The sequence below is a fragment of the Bos javanicus genome, chromosome 1, assembly GCF_032452875.1.
Source record: "Bos javanicus breed banteng chromosome 1, ARS-OSU_banteng_1.0, whole genome shotgun sequence".
Taxonomy (NCBI): Eukaryota; Metazoa; Chordata; class Mammalia; order Artiodactyla; family Bovidae; genus Bos; species Bos javanicus.
In genome coordinates this window covers 135,387,263-135,406,390 of record NC_083868.1, presented here as the reverse complement: position 1 = coordinate 135,406,390, position 19,128 = coordinate 135,387,263, and the positions used below count along the sequence as shown (strand labels likewise).

The window sequence follows — 19,128 nt, the reverse complement described above, 5'->3', positions numbered from 1 at the left end:
CCACCCTCACCCCATATGTGAGACACTTGGTGTTCTTTTGACTTCAGATATTTTTGTTTCAACTGAAATATGCTTTTTTTAAAAGAAAAATTGGGGGTTATCCTAGGATTATCAAAGCTCCTTTCTGCACCCTTGGTCATTGGGTGACCAAAACACAGCTACAGTGATAGAGGAGACGACCTCAAGCAACATACCTTGATGGCTTGCAGGCGCTGCAGGTAGGACATTCACAACTCCAGTTTTAACACTCAGTCTGGGAAGCCCCAGCATGCTTCCTTCACCTGCTGGATGTTGTGCGTGTAAGCAGGATGCTCAGGGAGACAACCCACTCCCTTTCCTGTCTGTAGTCACATTGCCCTGAATACCAGTCTTGGGGAAAAGCTGTCTGGAACAGCATTCTTCTGGCTTTGGTCTGGTCCATACAGGCATGTGCACTTGGGCTCTCAGGCCTCAGCCCCTCAACTTGCCTGGTAACGCCTCCACCTCACAGTTTACACCTGGCACCCAGGGAAGTTAGGCTCAGTGGGCAGGGAATCTTAACTGCCTACCCCTCCTAATCAGAGATGGCTTCCTTGAGGTGGCAGATTGGAGGGTGTTCCAGAAACCTTTAGAACCTTTAAAGGAGAAAGATAGTGAAGTTGAACTTGATGAAGAAAACCTGGTGGTCTTGGCTTTCCCTACGGCCCCAGGATTCCCAGCATTCCCAGTCCAGGGCAGTGGTGGGTCGGATCTTGGCCTCTGTGTTCTCTTTGGGTTGGTCCCCTGGCCTTCAGGGCCCCTTTTAGTCTGGAGGTGCTGAGACCTGAAGGGCTGTCTTAGGGATGTTCTCTAATTGGTGTGAGATGCTGCTGGAGGGCGTACGAGGTAGCTTCATGTCATCTGAAAGGTGATTGTGGTTCATCTTAAATTCTTGCCTTTAAATACTTTACAGAAATCATGGGAATAGAGATCCAGCCTCTATACCCACCCTTCCTAACCCTCAGCCATTGCAAGTGGAGAGCAGGGATGACAGGAGATAACACAGAGCCCTGAGTCTCTCAGTTCTGCCTGGAGTTTCCCTTTCCATCAGCCTTCAGGCAGAATGGAGATTAAAGTTCAGCATGTCCTGCCTTTTCCCCTTCTGAGTTGAGAGCCCAGTGAGGAGCAGGAGGGAAAAGCAAAAGGTGGTGGTGAACACACCACCCAGACATGAGGAGGGTCTTCTTCATGGAGCATGCATTTGAAGAAATCTGTTTTTCCACACCCCTTCCACCAATATATAACCACACCGCTGAGAAACATGAAACAAGAGGCTTTGTGTTGAGAATTAGGACAGTTTATTGTTTGATCAACATGCTGAGTCTTCCACATTTTACACAGTTTTATGTAAAGTCAATGTGGCCATTTAAGCCTGCTGAGCCAGTGAGATGGGAATGCCATCCTCTGTGCTCCTCATGGCCAATCACTTCCATGGGGCCGGGTGAGGAGGAAGGTGACACACACCTTGTGATACACGCTGGCCGTCAACCTATGGAGATTTCCCACTAGAAGGCGGCTTCCAATCCCACTGCAAGGATAAACCACACCCCACCATGAGCATCAGCAGGGGCGCGGTCAGGGGGTTGTCTGGTGTCCAGGGAGTTTATGCATTGAGAGCTCAAGGTTTTGGATCACTGAAATAGTTTATTTCAAACAAAAAATCCAAAGGGTGCCCTGGTGTGACAATCAGAGTGGACTTGGGGGCTGGCCCTTCTTTGTAATGGAGGAGCCTGAAATGTCCTCAGATACGCCGGTCTGAGGAGCACACATGCCCTGTAGCCCTGTGTGCCAGTGCACAGTCACATTTGTTACACACATGTCAGCGACAGATGAGTGAAAACACCTTGATTCTGACTGCTTGCAGTTCACTGGGTAATCATAAGCGAGTCACCCTTCTCGGACCTGGTTTTCCTGCATTTCCTGCAGGAAGGGTTGTGAGCCTTCCGCCTCACTCTGCTGTGGCCAGGGGACAATGTCTCACATTCTTGGGGGAGAGGTAGTTAGGAAACTGGTGCGCACTGGTTGATGCCCAGACACTTCAGCTCGGCTGCCCCTCATGTGGCTCAGACACACCTCACAGCCCTCAGCTACCTGTTCTCACATCCTGACACCCTCACCTGCCTTCTGCCACGTGGAGAAATGAGGCTTCTCTGCCTGCAGGACACCGAAGCCAGCGGTGCCATTATTGTCACACCTGGTACTTGAGGGCAGGGGCTTCCAGCACTGCTGCCACCGGGAAAACGACATCATCACATCCAGTATGTGTCCGCACTCTCGGCTACCACCATAGCAATCCTCGTTTCTGCTGCCTGAAATACTCGAACTGATCTGGCCATTGCTCCTCAGACCTGGGCCATCTCAGACCAACTGAGGATGCTGACAGGAAGAGTGCGGTGACAGTGATGGCAGGGAGGCCTCTGACCGAGTCAGCATGCTTGCTAACCTTGGACCACACGGCTGCAGCTCTAGCACCTGAGATGCCGAGACCACCCCTTCGCTCTGGCACGTCTGCATTCATAAACATGCTTTCTGCTTTCTCCACCATATGCTCGATTTTTCAGATGACCACAAAACAGGAGCTTTACTGACAGCATTTTTTCCTTTTTTTTTTTTTTTTTTGAGATTCCTCAAAGTAATAGAGAGGGCTACAGAAGATGAGCCTGCTGTACTCCCAGGTCAAGGGTGCTCTGTAGAGAGACAGACTGAACCACGGGCTAAACTGAGATCATTTCCTAAAAGGGTCCCTCCTCTCTGCCTCGTGCTAGCCCACTTGGATCCAGCAACGATGGGATACTCTCACCAGGAATGCTGAGGAATTTCATGACATTCTCTTCAAGGGAACCTGATCATTTCATTATTGAACCTTAAGTCTGAGACAAGATCCTACCTACAAGCAAGAGGACAGTGATGTCACCTGCCCCCAATGGGAGCCAAGGAGCCAAAGCCCTTCTGTGCTGGAGGTCTGGCTGCCCTGACAGATCCAGGAAGAGGGGTGGAGATGAGGCCCAAGGAGGGCACTCATGGAACAATGTGGCGCCACCAGGATAAGAGGATAAGGGGAGGCAGTTGCCCTCCCCACCTCCCCTCTCCTACAGGGCTGGGAGAGCTGGGCTCAGGAGAGAGGATGTCATGTATGTGTTGGGAAAGGAGGGCTCACGGAGGCCACATCAAGCCACATTGTATCTACTTCATCTCTTACTATTATTCTAGGCTGTGATGGGAAAAAAAAACATGAGAAGGGGGCTGAGTTTCACCTTTTTAACAAAAATTTTAAAGAAAAAGTACTCTTTAGTACCAAGAAAATAAAAATCCACCATCCATTCACTGAGACCCAATGAGATCCCTGCAAATTGGGCTGCCCTAGGGGCCACAAGCAATGGCCCTCACTGCCAGCCAGGCTTGGTGCTGTCACCTGGACTCCTGTGAATTCTCATGAGATAAGTAAGCACTCTTCCAACAAGCACCACTTGGGGGTGTGCCATGGTGGGGGTACTGGCCCACATGGGCATGCACACTTGTGCATATAAGTACAGACAGAAACAGTGTGCATGTTCCCAGGGTCTATTTTTGCCTTTAGTTAACACATCTATGCATTGTTTTATTGATGGCAAGACAATCACAAGTTTTTGGACAATATTAAGTATTTCTTATTTCGACACATTGCAGTACTTTTGGATTTCCAAAACTGATATCACAATGCAAGTTCCAACTTGAGAGCAGGAAAAACAAGAATATACATCGAGCACACGTATCTTTGTGAGAATGTGTGTGGAAGGTGTATACACAAGTCTATCTCTATATATAATTATGTACACACATATAAAAACTCAACATGTGACATTGGAATTACGTTCGTACGTTGGTCTTTACCTTCTGGAAGAGGAGCTCAGTGGGAATTCTGCTTCCTCTTTGCTTCACCTGAAGATAAACTTCTCTCTAAAGATCAGCTCTGACACACAGTCCCCTTAGCTGAGTCTGTGACAGGCCCACTGGACACAGTTTCAGTGAGTCCTGCCAGGTCCCTGCTGCACTTAGTAGCTGCCATTCTGGATTAGTTTCTGAGAAGTTCCAAACTCAACATAACAACTTGTTGGGATCCTGCTTGATGGTGGAATTTACTCCCTACCATACGCCAGATAGTCATTTAGCTCGTCTATGACAAGCCTAACAGCAGCCTGGAGGAAGAGCCAGGGTTCACTGATTTTGGCCAGAGTGGTACCCTCCGCCTGGCTCTGTGCAGACTCGGAGTTGGTGAGTCTGGATCTATTTGGAATGCTGGTCAAGTGGGCAGCATCACTTAGTGAAAGAGAGTTCTTTTCAAAGATTTACAGATAGGTCCTCAAGACTAAGTCCTTCTCAGAAATGAGTCAAAAATGGCCAGGACGGCTCTCCGGAAAGCCTTCTGGGGACCCCACCTCAGCTCTACCCTCAAGCGACCAGAGTGCTGCTACAATATCTGCAAAGGTCTGTGCACAAAAATGTCAACTCCCGGCACCAGGGAGACAGAAACACATCAAGAGGTCAGCTTTTCCAAAACAGCACTCTGCAGTAGTAGCAACCAAGGATCAGCAAACGCATCTTCCTGGTGGCAGGTCTGCAGACCCTCCCTCCCCCACCACAGACAGGCCAATCCTGTGTGCAACAGGCTCCAGATTCCCTGGCGTCCAAGGAGGAGGGCTTCAGGGGCACACACTGAGGCTCCTTCTGCCTTTCCCTTAGCTTCAAACCAGACACGTTTGCTGATCGTTGGACGGCTTGGTTAAAACATTTTCATGACTACATATGGTGCCCCCAATCTATAAACTACACCTTGCCCAGCCCACAGTTGCCAACAGCACCCCGTCCTTCCTTCCTGCCCATGACCTCTTGCTCTGCCAGTCACTGGGTGGACCACAGAGCACAGACAGTTGCCTGTGGCAAGTGTCCTCCACCCCCTTCAAGGCTTTGCAGGGAGGGGAAAGAGGCAGACGTGATTCCAGTGGGCCTGGCCTGGGCTCCCTGCAGTTCACAGGCCTTACTTCAGCTCAGGGCTGTGGCTCGTGTCCTACTCTGGCCACAGAAGGACGGAGTCAGAGCTGCCTCTTCAGAGCCTGTTTCCTTCCATCAGTGTTTGATTTAACTACAGAGGGCCTGTTTGGTGAGGCCTGGTTGGTCTGGGCCAGACAGCCTGGGGATTGGAGCCTAAATAAATTGCCCAGTTAATTGTTTAAATTTATTGGTCTGAGGGTGGGAGGAGGGCAGAGGTGATGAACCATTAAAAGAGGACAGGAAGGAGGAGGTGTGTGGAAAAGGTTCTCTGTAAGTTTACAAATATACAAAAACAAAAAGCACATCTTTCAAATAAAAATGACTACATTTTTATCTGGCAAAAAGTTGTATACACATGATTTAAATTTTTTTTTTAAATTTTAAGTTTTTGGCAATCTTAATAAAGTACAATATATTACAACCAAACCAAAAAATAGTTGTTTAAGTAACAGCTGTTAAGAGTGACGTGATCCCTGATGCCCAGCCTCCCTCCCCACCCACCCGACTCCTAGAGACAGAGAGAAAAGAAAACTCCTCCCATCTGGATAAGCTCATCTCCCACCCCCCGTAGGAAGCTAACCAATAGGAAGCAACACAACAAGCGAGTAGTGTCAAAGGAAGCCGGGGTCAGGCTGCATTAGCAGGAGCAGCCGCCCTCGCTGGCCGGGGGCTCCTGGGGTTTGTCCAGCTTGATGTCAATCACTGCAGGAGCGGGGCTAAGGAAGATGACTGGCAGAGAAGCTCCCACCTGACTCCCGCCCCGGTACCCACTCAGCTGCCCTGCACAGCCCCTCTGTCCCTCCCCAAACACCCAGGGGCTTGCACTTCGCTTAGCCTGGGTGGGTAAGATGCAGGGTCGCCAGGTCCCGCCCTTCCTCCTCTTCCCGGACCGTCCCCCACAGCATTACTTCTGTCTACCAGAAGCAAAGCTTGTCCTGGGGCTGTGGGACCACTACCTAAACACAGGCTTGACAGACCCTTTCTCAAAAGCCTTCCTGGTGGGGAGCCTCGGCCTTGTTCCCTGTCAGCCGCACCCTGAAGTACACAGGAGGTGCAGAGCCTGCCGGCGGGTGTACAGCCCACCTCGCCAACCTCAGGGCTACCTCACTTCAAGCTCCAGTTAGAGGGGGTCCTAGACTCTGAGCTTGCTGCTGTGAGAAGCCACACCCCTTCTCTAGCCCTTTCCATGGATGCCCTGGGGAGTGTGGGTTGGAGGAGCACCAATAGGAACTGCCAGAGTTGGGTGGAACAGTCCTTCTATGGGATCAGTTGCCTGCGTCCCAAAGAGGTTTTGTGGCCCCTAGGTAAGGGCAATGGGAGAGGTGCTTCAGGAGTCAAGCAGTATAAAAAAACTATGCTTCCCTAAAGACACCTTGCCTTTTCCCTCCTTACCACTTTTTTTGCCACTGGCCATGGCATATATTCTGAGTATGACCTTGTCCGTGACTTGTCCTTATTTTTTTTTCTTTTTATGGTCCCTAAACCTCAATATTGTTTTGTATATTTTTATCTTGTTTCATGTGTATGTAGTATTACATATACATAAACATACATTTTTTTATAACATGGCAAAGTATAGATAAACTAGTAAAAAGACAAGAAACAACTGACTTCCTTTCCACTGGGCAAATCGGACCACCTGTCTGAGCCTCAGTTTCAGCCTCTGCGTGTGGCCCAAGGTAGAGTGGACTGGGTGAGTGGTGTGCAGACCCTGTCCCCGGGGCAGTGGGGAGGCCCCAGGCTGTGCCGGGCTGGGTTGAGGAGGCAGTTGTCTCATGTAGAGGAGGCTGAACCATGCTGAGATCATCTCTGAGTGTACCGAAGTGGAGATTCCGCTTGTCCACATGAAACACAAATCTGTGTTCACTAGAAAGAAGGGCACTCACTATTTCTCACTCCCTGCCCCGCACTGTCACTCCACACACATCCCTCTGGCACCCCCACTCTGTTTTGGAAGCTTGTTTGGTTCAAGCTGGACGGGGTCTTGAAGACCTCGGAGTTCAGCCTCATTCCTGTACATACGAGGCTCCACAGCACAGCTGCCCATCAGGAAGGCTGGCCTGGGGACCAGGCAAGGGTTTGTCCACTGTTCTAACATATCATGTGATAAATCCATGAATAAATGAGTTCTGCAACATCTTTCACTCACTTGTCAAAGGAAAAGGATACTCCCTTCTTTGCTTTTCTCCTGGACATTCTCCATTCCAGGCAGAGCCGAGGCCACACGTCGGAAGAGCTAGGGAGAGGGGAGATGCAGCGTGAGCCCCATCCTTCCCCCTCTGCTCCTGGCATGCCCACCTTCTGCCTCTTCTCACCCTGGCCTCAGGCTCTACTCCTGTCCTGTCCTGCTGACTGCCTCCTGGACAGCAGAGACTGCACCCTTGACGGAAGGGACTGCACCTAACTTCTCCCTCCCACCCCCTAGCACCCCTCACGGCACTGGGCCCCAGCAGGCCTCTCACCCAGGCAGGCTGGCCTCGGGGTCTCGGGGGCTGAGTGTGGGTCATGGTGATGGCCAGGGATCCACCCCCGGGCAGAAAACGATCTAGGCCCTGGAGAGCTTCTGTCCCACTGGCCACCTGGGGGCCAGGTGTGGGGAAGTGGCTTTCAAGTGCCCTTATGACAATGACCCTCTCTTCAGGGAGTCTTGCGGTCCACAGCATCGAGGCAGCTGGCTTCTAGGAGCCAGGGCCACAGTCAGAGTGGAGGAGACTTTTCAGAGGGAATAAGGACGTGGGAGTGTGTGATATTGTGGGTTTGCTTGGGCGTGGGCGAGTGTGACTGTGTGTCCTGTGTGTAGAGGAGTGTGTGTGGTGTGGATGTGGATGTGCAGCAAATGTGTGTATATGTGGGGGGGTGCATGTGTGCGACATGTATGTGCACATGCGGGGTTTCTGTGCCTGTGTGTTTGTAAGTGTGCATGGAGAGCTGTGTGGTGTGTGTCTGCGTGCATGTGCTCACTGGGGCAGGGGTCAACAGGGTGTCAGGGGTGCTGGCAGGACCTACGGGGATGGAACCCAGGGGGATGACAGCAAGTACAAGACAGAAGATTCTGAATGCTCTTCCCATCTCTTGACAAACACCAACTGCAGGAACTAGGTGAGCTCTGGCCTTAAAACGTCACTGCCTGAGCTCTCTGAAGACAGGGTGAGGCTCATTCATGGTCTCATGGCAGAGCCCAGTCACGTGGGACCACCCAGGCTGGGTGACAGGACCCAACGTGGTGAGGGCGAGGGCCCAAGTCGGGAAGACGCTGGTGGGTGGGGTGCAGAGATGGGTAGGAGGGGGTGCAGAAGTCCAGTCAGTCACTTGCCAAGCCTTCCTCCATGATGCCCCAGGCAGCCCCACTCCGCCTGTCTGGCTGTCAAAATAGTCACAGCCTCTGTCAGTGGCCAAGTTGTCAGTCAAACAGAAGCTCTAAGGGTCACATGGGGGCCTCTGAGGGCAGAGAGGCTCACATTCAGAGTCCAGGAGCCTGCACTGCATGGAGACTCCTCTGAACCACCCAGGGTTGAACTGACTATACACAACTCTTGCTCAGACCATTGCCTGGCTTCCAGAATGTTGTGGAAAGGGGACATCAGCATCTCTGTCCACTGGGGGCAGAGGCCACCTGCCCTCTGGACCACTGACCTCTGCTTCCCCGCCCTCCAGGCCTTTCCATCAGGACCGCGCAGAGCCACAACCTGGTGTCTCCTGTAGGCCTCCAGGGACAGGGGAGGCTGGTAAGGGGGTGTGAGTGAACAGAGCAATGCTGAGGCCCTCCAGCTGGGGCGGGGGCATCCCCTGGGTCTGGGAGCTCATTCTGTCCGTTCCCGCTCCTCTGCCACTTCCCACTGGCACAACACTGCCCAGGCCGGGTAAACCTTCAAACCCTCACTGCGTGTGGCCAGCTGCTGCATGGCAGCTTGTCTAGTGCTCTTGGACACTGCTGGGGGTGCCCGGGCAGAAGTGACCCCGGCAAGGCCCCAGCGCCCCTCCAGCCCCACCTGTGCCCATGCCAGTCCCCTGCCCAGGCAGCCCCCTCGTCATCAGCTATCCAAGTCCTCTTTTCCTTGAAGACACAGGATCCTCACGTTTTTTGAACCCAAAACTCCTTTGGCAGGCTACTGAAGGCTATGGCCTCCTTTCAAGCATGTGAAATGAATGGTCAACTGTCCATAGAATTCTCCAGGCATGAATACTGGAGTGGGTGGCCATTCCCTTCTCCAGGGGATCTTCCCAACCCAGGGATTGAACCTGGGTCTCCTGCATTGCAGGCAGATTCTTTACCATCTGAGCCACCAGGAAAGCCCAAGTTTTATGTAAAGGAAACTATGTAGTATTGAAATAAATTTCTAAACTCTTTAAAGATACAGACTCTTGACACAGCAACACCTATGCTTCCTCAGGAATGTGTTAAAGAGCCGGAGCTGGCAGAGGACCCCCTGAGATACTGAGGGGTAAACGCTCAAGAGACGAGACACCAATAAAGCTAGGGGAGCTACTAACACATGGAGTCCTGTTGCTACGCTCGTGGCCACAGAAAATGCTGCCAATCTCTCAGGGGGTGGTGCAGAGACAGGTGCAGTTGTTTCCACCCAAGTCCACTGACCTGCTGAAGGCCATCTGTGAGAAGCCTCTTGCTCTGAGGCTCAGCCCTAACCCCAGCCCTTCTACGGCTCCTCTGAGGAGTCTGACTCTGCAGGCCCCCCTCCTGTGAGCTCTAACCTCACTGAGGCTGGGCTCTTTTCCCCAAGTCTACCTGGCCCAACACAGCCCCAGGTGCTTGCCAAGCACAATGCAGGAACCCCAAAATGCTGAGTGGATGGACTCTCCTGCATGCCCATCCCAAGTGAGGGAACAGGTAGGAAAGTGCTGCTTCTCGGCTGCCTAGAAGCTGGGGGCTGGACAGCCACGGCAGCTCAGGGGCCACGGGGCTGGCTGCTGGGTGCAGCTGATCCCATAGCCCCCGATACCCTGAGGGCAAGCAGTTAGCTCTGGAGGGACTCACTCCCCATCAGGTGGGCCACCTGGTCACTAGCCCCTGGCACCAGAAGCCCAGTGTGGGCCCCTGGTCAAGGCGGCACCTCCCACCTGCTTCACGTTGTAGCCAGTCTTCGCACTGGTCTCGATGAACATGACGCTCAGTTCTTTGGCACGCTGCTCGCCCTCCTCTATGGTTATCTGCCTGGAGGGGAGATGAGGGGAACCAGTTTTCAGTAGAGAAGGAGCCCCCAGTTGGGGTGGAGGGAGTGGCCTCAGATGATGAAGGCACTTCGGTTGGCCTGAGACCAGGGCTGAACCGCAGGGTTCCCTCAGGGCACATGAGGTGCAGAGCAGAGCAGGAAGCCAGCATCCCCACTCCACTCCTTGGCAGTACTGTCCAGTCCAGGAGCTGGCCCTGTGGCTGGTGGGCTGCTGGCCCCTACCCACTTTTCCCAGGATCACCACTGCCAGAGCACACATTTGTCACACTCCGCCAGCTACAGACCACCTCTCTGGGTGGTACCACCAGCCCCATTTGCCAAATGAGCACATTGAGGTCAAAAGTAATGGCCCCAAGGTCATCTACTGCAAAGAAGCTGGGCTTTGAGCTCTGTTTTCTTCACTTCAAGGACAAGATTTTAATGAAGCAGCTTCTCATTCAGAATACTCCCTAAATGGTCAGAGTGCATTTCAGGAGGCCCTCAGTCCATGATTGGTTGCTTTATCTGCCCCAGGAGATACGGAAAGGGTGCCGAGGTGAGCCCTATTCCTGGAGGGCAGCCTCTTTAGGGACAGTGTCACACCCAGACATAGAGCTGGACCAGGAAACTCTGTGTGTTCACGCCTGGGGACCAGGCCCTTCACACTCACTCCAGCATCAGCACAGGCGTTTCCCGGGGCAGGACCAGTGGGAGCCCAAGGGCCACTGTGTCCATGACTGAGCTGAGGCCAGGCCCAGACCATGCATTGCTGGGCTGGCCAGGAACATGTGAGCTTTCAAAGCCTTTGGGGCCCCAACGGGGCCCTTCCCAGATGCAGGGGGCCAGGTCAGACAGGGCACTCACCACCTACAAGTCCCAGGACACCCCATCCAGGAGGTGTTGCAGAGGAGGGCGGGGGGTGGCCCAGACCACCTACCTCTTGTCGGCCAGGTCCGTCTTGTTGCCCACCAGCATGATGATCACATCACTGCCCCTCTCTGTCCTGACATCATCAATCCACTTAGAGGTCTGCTGGAAGGAGTTGAGATCTGGAGGTGGAAAGCAGGGATAAAGCTTGGCATGAGAGGTGGCCCTGTGGGAGAGGGGAAGGGTGGGTGGGGAGAGCACCCTGAGGGTGCACCCTCAGATACCTGGGCAGGGTAGCTGGGAGCACAGACCAGCAGGCCTGGACCTAACGTCTGGGTGTATTTGTGGAACTGTGCTGCGGGCCCCCGAAACCCCTCACATTGCTGAGCCACTCACTGGGGGGAGGTCATGGCACCTGAAAGACCACTGGGTCATGATTCGCTCCATGAATTAGTGGTTTTTGGGCCCATCTGAGAGTCAGATCTGACTTTGCAGCTCAGAGCAGAGTGAGGTATGAGTGCAGTGGGCTTGGCTGAGCTGGAAACACTGTGATGCTGTGTGTGGGAGAGACCATGGCAGCCCTGGGGCAGGAGGGCCCTGCAGGGTGGCCTCCCACTGACAGGAGCTCACAGGGGTTTCCAAACAGCACCCACAGGCCCTGCAAGTAAGGGGAGTGCGAAGTGGGCCCAGGAGCAGACAAAAGCCAGGAGAGGCCAGTGTTTTCAGGGCAGTCCCCTCCTCAGTCAGAAGCTGAGACAGGCTCCCAGAGGAACAGCCATAGTGTGATGCCCACCACTCAGCAACCTGCAGGCCCAAGGGGAGGCGAAGCTCCCTGTCCTGGGAACCTGGGCTTCCCACAGGCATCAGGGGCCCAGGCCTCCTCAGGGCCCTGCTTCCATGCTCTCAGGTGTGCAAGGAGCATGTGGTCAGGGAGACGGTGGGAGTAGGAGGTGGGGAGGGCTAGAGGCAGCAGGCTGGGGCATCCTCTCACCATAAGCTTGACTGCTGCCCAAGGGTTTGCGAGGTGTGTGCCATGACACCTGCCTGGGGAGTGGGGCTCTGCACCGGGCCCTAGCCCTCACCCCCAGCACACAAGTCTCCCTCAGAGTTGTGTGTCTCTCTCTAGAACAGCTGATTTGGTCAGAAGAGCCACAGGGCATGTGATGAACAGCCCACCCACGGCCCCCAGGGACCCACTGGGCCTCCCCTCCCAGAGAGCCCTGTAAGGACCTGGGGTGCTGCTAATAGAACCACGGTTGCCAGGCCAAGGCTGGTCCACGGACCAGCATCTTTTCACACCTGCACGTGTATACACACACACCATACGAAGAAGTTGCTCCCTAGGGGTCTTTCTGACAGCCAGGGCCCAGGATGGTGCTGAGGGGCAGGAGAAGGGCCAGCCCTGTGAGCATCTGCTCTGCTCCACACACAGGCCTCTGCTCTGAACAGGGCCATCCTGGTCCAGTATGCCGTGGCTGGTGCAGGATGGGGGAAGGCTCAAAAGCAACTCACTCTCCACTCTGAACACCTGCCTCTCTGCAGTCAGAGGACAAGCACACACACGTGTATATGCACACACACACACACACGCTGCACCCTGGCTGGGGCCGCATCTGGCCTCTGGAGCCCTGTGAGCTATCCCCTGCCCAACACCCAGGCCCCATACTCACTTGTGATGTCGTACACCACCACGGCCACGGTGGAGTCCCGGATATAGCTGGGGATCAGGCTGCGGAACCTCTCCTGGCCGGCTGTGTCCCAGAGCTGCAGTCGCACCTGTCGCAGGGTGGGCAGGAGGTTCAGGGCATGGTGAGGTCCTCAGGGTGGGAGCGGGGGGCTGAGGGGAAGTTCTGCAGTGCTGGCACTGCCAGCTCTGGGCAGGTATGGGCTCTTAGTGGTGCCCAGTACAGGCCCCAGGTGATAGGTCCCAGGGAGCCCTCCCTGTCCTCCCAGGTCTCCAGTCAGGCACTCACCGTACGATCCTCCAAGTACATGGTTTTTGACAAGAAGTCAATCCCAATAGTTGCCTGTTAGAGAAGAGGATAGAACAGTCAAAACTGAAAGGTCTCAGGCAGGAGGGCAAAAGCTGAGTCATCCAGGCAGGGACACAGCCAGCAAAAGGGGTCGTCACCCAGGCCAAGCCTTGGGTGGGTTCTATTTTGCTGTCCCACACCCCAACTCAACAGTGAATCCTCTCGTCCCTCTCAGAGGAAATGAGATAAATAAGGATGAGGACAGGTTGTTTTTTAAGAGAGTGACACATTCTTTGGAGAGGAAGAGAAAAGTGCTTCAGAAAAAGGATAAGAGAACAGGGGAGGAAGCTTGCTTGGGAACAAGGCCACTGGATCTCCTGCCCCACGCAGGTGGGGGCCTGGAGGAGCAGGAGCTGCGTGGTCTCCCTGTCCCAGCCTGCTTGTGCCCTGACCACCTCCTTGCCTCCCAGCCTCCCCTGCAAAAGCCTCTCTCCTCAGACCTGGACTTCAGGTGCCTGGCTTGGGCTCACTGCTGCCCAGGTGGGTGGGGGTGGAACGGGAGCAGGGCAGCTTGCCGGCGTGGGGACAGAGAGCAGCTGGCTTCCCACAGGAGCATCACATCCAGCCACAGCAGCATCTTGCTGGGAAACCCCACTGGCTCTTTTCTACCCAAACCAACACACTGGAAGTCAACTGTCTGTGTCACGCCTGTGCTTCCACTCTCCCAGCATCAGGGGAGGCCACTGGACCAGAGGGAAGGACCCAGCACTCAACTGCTGTATGGCCTGAAACAGGCCACCCAAGCTTTACGGGCCTCACCAGCACTCAGTGTTTGTGACAGGAGCCAAGATGCTGTCAACGTGGAACAGTCACCGCCACGCAATTAATAACAAGGAAGACTCAGACACAGCGTGAATGTCGGGGCACCGGTGAAGTACAGTGTGGTCCACCCATATGATGAAAGCTTGGCATTCATTAAAAATCACATTCTTGAAAAATATTTAAGGATTTCAGGAAACAGTCATTAAGTAGAAGAAAGCAGATTACAAAACATCAGCTTGATTAACTGAAGTAGAGATACAAGCATTTTTCTTGTTTTCCTAGATGCGGAAGTGAAGGCACGACACACTAAGGCCTTAACAGTAGCAGAGTCCAAGTACTGACGCTATGGGTGATTTCTGTTTGTTTGTTTCCTTCATTATACTTGTCTCCATTTTCTACAATGAACATATAATAGGTCTAAAAGCAGAATTTAAAGTATTTTATTTTAAATATAAGGTTTCAAAAAAATAAGCTTAGTTGAATGGAAAATTGACTTCTGGCTACAAAAACCACAACCAAAGAAACCCAAGGAAATAGAAAAGCCCAGGTCTGCAGGCCCCCAGCTGACTGCAAGCAGGTGTGTGTATACCTCCGACTCCCTCCCATTTCACAAAGGAGTTAAGGTGACTGTGTCCTCCTGGGAGCTTGCTTTAGTGCAAAGACAGGGAGTGTCAAGGAATCACACAATCCTAGAACATTCATGCTAAACAAATACCTTAGACACAACTCAGTCCTCTACTCTGGAGACCAGGAAAGTTAAAGCCCATGCCTACTGTGACTCTGCCAACCAATGGCAGAGGTAAGAGGATCGGCGTAAAATCTTGGCATCACTTGGGCACTTTCAACCCCAGCTTTGTACACCTTTCCAGCATGGTGTAGCTGCTGGCGAATGTGGAATTGACGAGCTGCTTGTGGAATGAGCTTTGTTCCTTAACAGCTACATTAGGTCTGTTTTATTAGTATATGTTAGAGCAATGATCCTTGTCTGCTGATGCCCACAAAGAGAAATGGACAGAGCAGTTGGACATCCCTCAACTCCAGTGCTCAGTGGGCTCCCCAGCGCCTGCCAAGCTCCTTCCATAAAGTGACCCTTGAGCTAAAAACCAGGTTCATGACTTCAAGATTGGTGACAGGGACCAGTGGCTGTCCCCAACATGAAGTCTCCCTTTATACAGTATTAGGGCTCCAAACATAAAAATGAACTCATAGCTGCAGCTGGGTGGCTAAGTTCTGGTCAATGGGATGTGAAGGTGACACGTGTACCTTCTGAGATGGGTCCCTCGTGGGGAGGCGGGATGGACCCATAGCTGCCCCTTGCCCTTTCCCGCTGCTTGGAATAAAGACAGGTGATAATAAGTCATACTGGCCCATCTAGATGAGAGTGACAGAGTAGTGATGACTGGTGAACAAGACAGAGGAAGCCTGAGTTCCTGCCCTGTAGAGCTTGTCTCTGCAGCCTGAGACTCTTAGACTATTGTGTGACAGAGAACTGAACTATCTTGCCTAAGCCACAGTTATTTGGGGTTTCTTTTTAACATGCCTTAGCTCTGACCTAACGAATAGAGCAAAGAACCACAGAGAAACATGCCCCTAAAAGGTTGGCAGCATGGATGGTGATGGTGATGGTGATGTTCCTGATGATAATGTAACAACGATACCATTTCAGCTCATATGTGCTTCCATGGAGGACAGAGAAGTCACCAGATGACACGACAAGGATTGTGCCATGTGGGTCAGGCCCTAGTAAGCCTGATCAATGGCCTCCATAATCATAAAAGCCATCTACTGAACACTCACATACTTTACTACCCCTAACAACAGTCTGACCAAGTCAGCAGTAATGATGAGTCAGGCTAAAAGGACCAACTTCCTACCTCTCTGGCTCTCTCCCACCTTTAGTCCCACTTTCATGCTTCTTTTCATATCAGAGAAATATCTGGTTCCTTAACTGCCCACTCTCTTAGACCTCTTCTGGCCACACTTTCCACCCAACCAGGCTGCGAAGCCACTGCAACAAGACCTTCCTGCAACCTGGTGCCAAAGCACGTGTCCTTGGACACAGCTGAGCCATCAGCTCTGCTCAAAAACGTCTCCCTAAATTCTGCTTCTGATGATGATTAAATAGCTTGTTTTAAACTAACCCACCCAAGCTGCTGCTGCTGCTGCTGCTAAGTCGCTTCAGTCGTGTCCAACTCTGTGCGACCCCATAGACGGCAGCCCACCAGGCTCCCCCGTCCCTGGGATTCTCCAGGCAAGAACACTGGAGTGGGTTGCCATTTCTTTCTCCAATGCATGAAAGTGAAAAGTGAAAGTGAAGTTGCTCAGTCGTGTCCGACTCTCAGCGACCCCATGGACTGCAGCCTACCAGGCTCTTCCACCCATGGGATTTTCCAGGCAAGAGTACTGGAGTGGGGTGCCATTCATTGCCTTTTCTGAACCCACCCAAGACAACTATTATAAACCCTGGACAAGTACAAGAAATAATTTGCAATCACTGAAAATTCAGTGACCAAAACAGGCAGACAAATAGAGGGGTTATAATCTCTAAAGGAAACAAAGAAAACAAAGTGAGATCCTATGCTTAACCAGTTTTTCCCCTGAGGTAGCTTTCTAGTCCTACCAAGTTAGAAGGACTTGGTAACACCTCAGGCTTTTCATTAGAACCCCAGAAGGGTCAGCTTTAGGAGAAAGGACATCATCTCAGAAATAAGGGTTATATCAGAGGACTAAGGGAAAAACAAAGAGAGACCTATCTTATAAAAAACTTTAAACATGGTAAGTGAACCCTTCAAAAAAAATTAGTTGCACATAATTTAATGCCCTGCTGCTACTGCTAATTTAATGCCCTACTGAAATAAAATTCAATACTTTTCAGAGGAAGGTAATAGAATTCAAGAATCTAAAACTTATTATTCACAATGTCCACTACACTATGAGAAAGGATTAGACATGAAGAAGCAGGAGATTTAAGCCAATAATTGAAGGTAAAAAAAAACCAATAGAAACATATCCAGATGACCCAGACATTATATTAACAGACAAGGACTTTAAAATAATTATTATAAATGTGCTAAAAATGGAGAGGAAAAAGATGAATATAATGGGTGAATTTCAAGAGATATAGAGAGACTAAAATAAAACCCAGAAATCTTTTTTAAAAAATATTTATTTATTTGGCTGCACCAGGTCTGAGCTGTGGCCTGTAGGATCTTTTAGTTGTGGCATATGGGATCCAGTTCCCTGACCCAGGAATTGAATCCAGGCCCCTGCACTGGGAATATGGAGTCTTAGCCACTGGACCACCAGGGAAGTCCCCAAATCCATAAATCTTAACACACACAAAAAAAACACAATACCTGAAATAAAAATCCCCTGGGTGTGAATAATAGCAGCTAGGACACTTCAGAGGAAAGGGCAGTAAACTTGAAGACAGGTCAAAAGAAATTGTTCAAATTGAAGCACAGATTTTAAAAAGATAAATTAAAAATGAATAGAAGTTCAAGCACAATATAAGACCTGATAAATATATATGCATATGCACTTGGGGTTTCAGAAAGAGTAAAGGCAAAAACAAAACAAAAAATGCATCGTAGCCAGATACTTTTTCAATTTGACTAGAAACATCAGCACACCACTTCAAGAAGTTCAGTGAACCTAAAACAGGATACAGACAAAGAAAATCACACCCATCCAAGTCGTAGTCAAATTGCTAAAAACTAAAGACAAAGAGAAAACCTTGACAGCAGCTAGGAAACAATGACAGGAATGACGGTTGATTTCCCTTCAGAAACAATTGAAGGCAGAAGACAATGGAACAACATCTTTAAAATTCTAAAAGAAACAACCACCACCATCCCTATCATGTCAGCCCAGAATTTTGCAGCTAGTGAAGATTTCCTTCAACAGTGAGGGCAAAACAGAAACATTTTCAGATAAGGGAAAGCTGTGATGACTTGTCACCAGTGAGAAGGGAAATTTTACAGATGGAAGTTCAGATCTTTAAAGAAGGAATCTAGGAGCACCAGAAAAGGTAAGTCTGTGGGTAAATATAAACACAAGTGACTTGTCCTTGACCACCTCCTACTTCTATCCATATTAGCAATAATTCACAACATCCTCCCCTCTGCTTTGCCCCATTTCATCTTCAGTGAGACTTACTCTCAGAAGATGGCCTCAAATCTTACTTTACATTAGGTACAAACCACTTCATCCCTTGCTTTTCCCTCTTATATAATAATAATAATTACTGTTGTTATAATGACTAAACATCTGAGTGCTTATCATGTGCCAGGCATTGTCCTAAGTGCTTTATATGTATTAATTAACTTATGTTAACTTGTTATGAGTTATATTCTTTAGTACTTGTACATTTCTGCTGAGAAAACTGAGTAAAGTTGATCCCTTAACAATGTGGGGGTTAGATTTCCACACAGTGGAAAATCTGCATATAACTCATAGTTGGCCCTTGGTATATGTACTTCGATTCCTCTGTTCAACTAACAGCAGATGGTGAAATTCTGTAGTATTTAATACTGAAAGCAATTGCATAAGAGTGCACCAGCCCAGTTCAAACTCATATTATTCAAGGGTTAACTGCATTTGAGGCATTAAATTCTTTGCCCAGCATCAACAGCTGGAAACGGGAGAACCAGGATTCAAAGGTATTTGCAAAGATGTCTATGTGTGTCCACCTGTATTCCCATCCCTCCAGGTGCTGAGCATTTACTCCTTCTATCAAAGCAAGCCTCTCCCTGGGTTCTCTTGGCTCTGGCCCTCTCAGCCATCAAGGATCTTTTCTCTGTCGGCAAACTTTCATTCTCTACTCACTCTTTCCTTTCATCTAAGAAACATTCTTAAAATTCTTGCATCTTTAAAAAAAAATCGGTCCCTATCACTAAGTGGCTCTCTAGCTTTCTGCCAATCTCTCACCTCCATTCCATTGGTATGCTTCTTGGGAAAGGGCCCCAAACCAGTTATCCCCACCTCTTCTCCTCCCACCCACTGCTCAGTCAAGGTGGTCTGGTTCCTGCCCCTCTGCCCACTGAGGCTGCTCTGGCTGTGGTCGCCATGGCCATTCATCTCCAAATTGTAAGGACACTCTATAGGCCAGACTCTACTAGTAATAGATGAACTTGACCCAGTGGAATAGTCCTCTTCTTTGACATTCTGGCTTCCTTTGCTTTCATGACATGACTCATTTCTGGCTCTCCCTGCCTCTCTAACGGCTGTTCCTCATTGGCCTCTTACAGGAT

General features: G+C 50.8%; 1 protein-coding gene across 2 annotated transcripts in view; it reads right to left on the bottom strand.

The window, feature by feature from the left end:
• Window positions 1-1,293: 1,293 nt before the first annotated feature.
• The window catches only part of RAB6B (RAB6B, member RAS oncogene family), a 59,334-nt gene continuing 41,499 nt past the window's right edge, over window positions 1,294-19,128 (bottom strand). For both annotated transcript variants that reach the window (XM_061421198.1, XM_061421201.1), the window contains exons 3-8: window positions 13,055-13,108; window positions 12,752-12,857; window positions 11,152-11,263; window positions 10,123-10,216; window positions 7,216-7,282; window positions 1,294-5,748 (exon numbers count right to left, since the gene is read on the bottom strand). In XM_061421198.1, coding sequence (XP_061277182.1) covers window positions 5,684-5,748; window positions 7,216-7,282; window positions 10,123-10,216; window positions 11,152-11,263; window positions 12,752-12,857; window positions 13,055-13,108 — 498 coding nt within the window. In that variant the 3' untranslated portion in view covers window positions 1,294-5,683. The remainder of the gene's footprint in view (window positions 5,749-7,215; window positions 7,283-10,122; window positions 10,217-11,151; window positions 11,264-12,751; window positions 12,858-13,054; window positions 13,109-19,128) is intronic.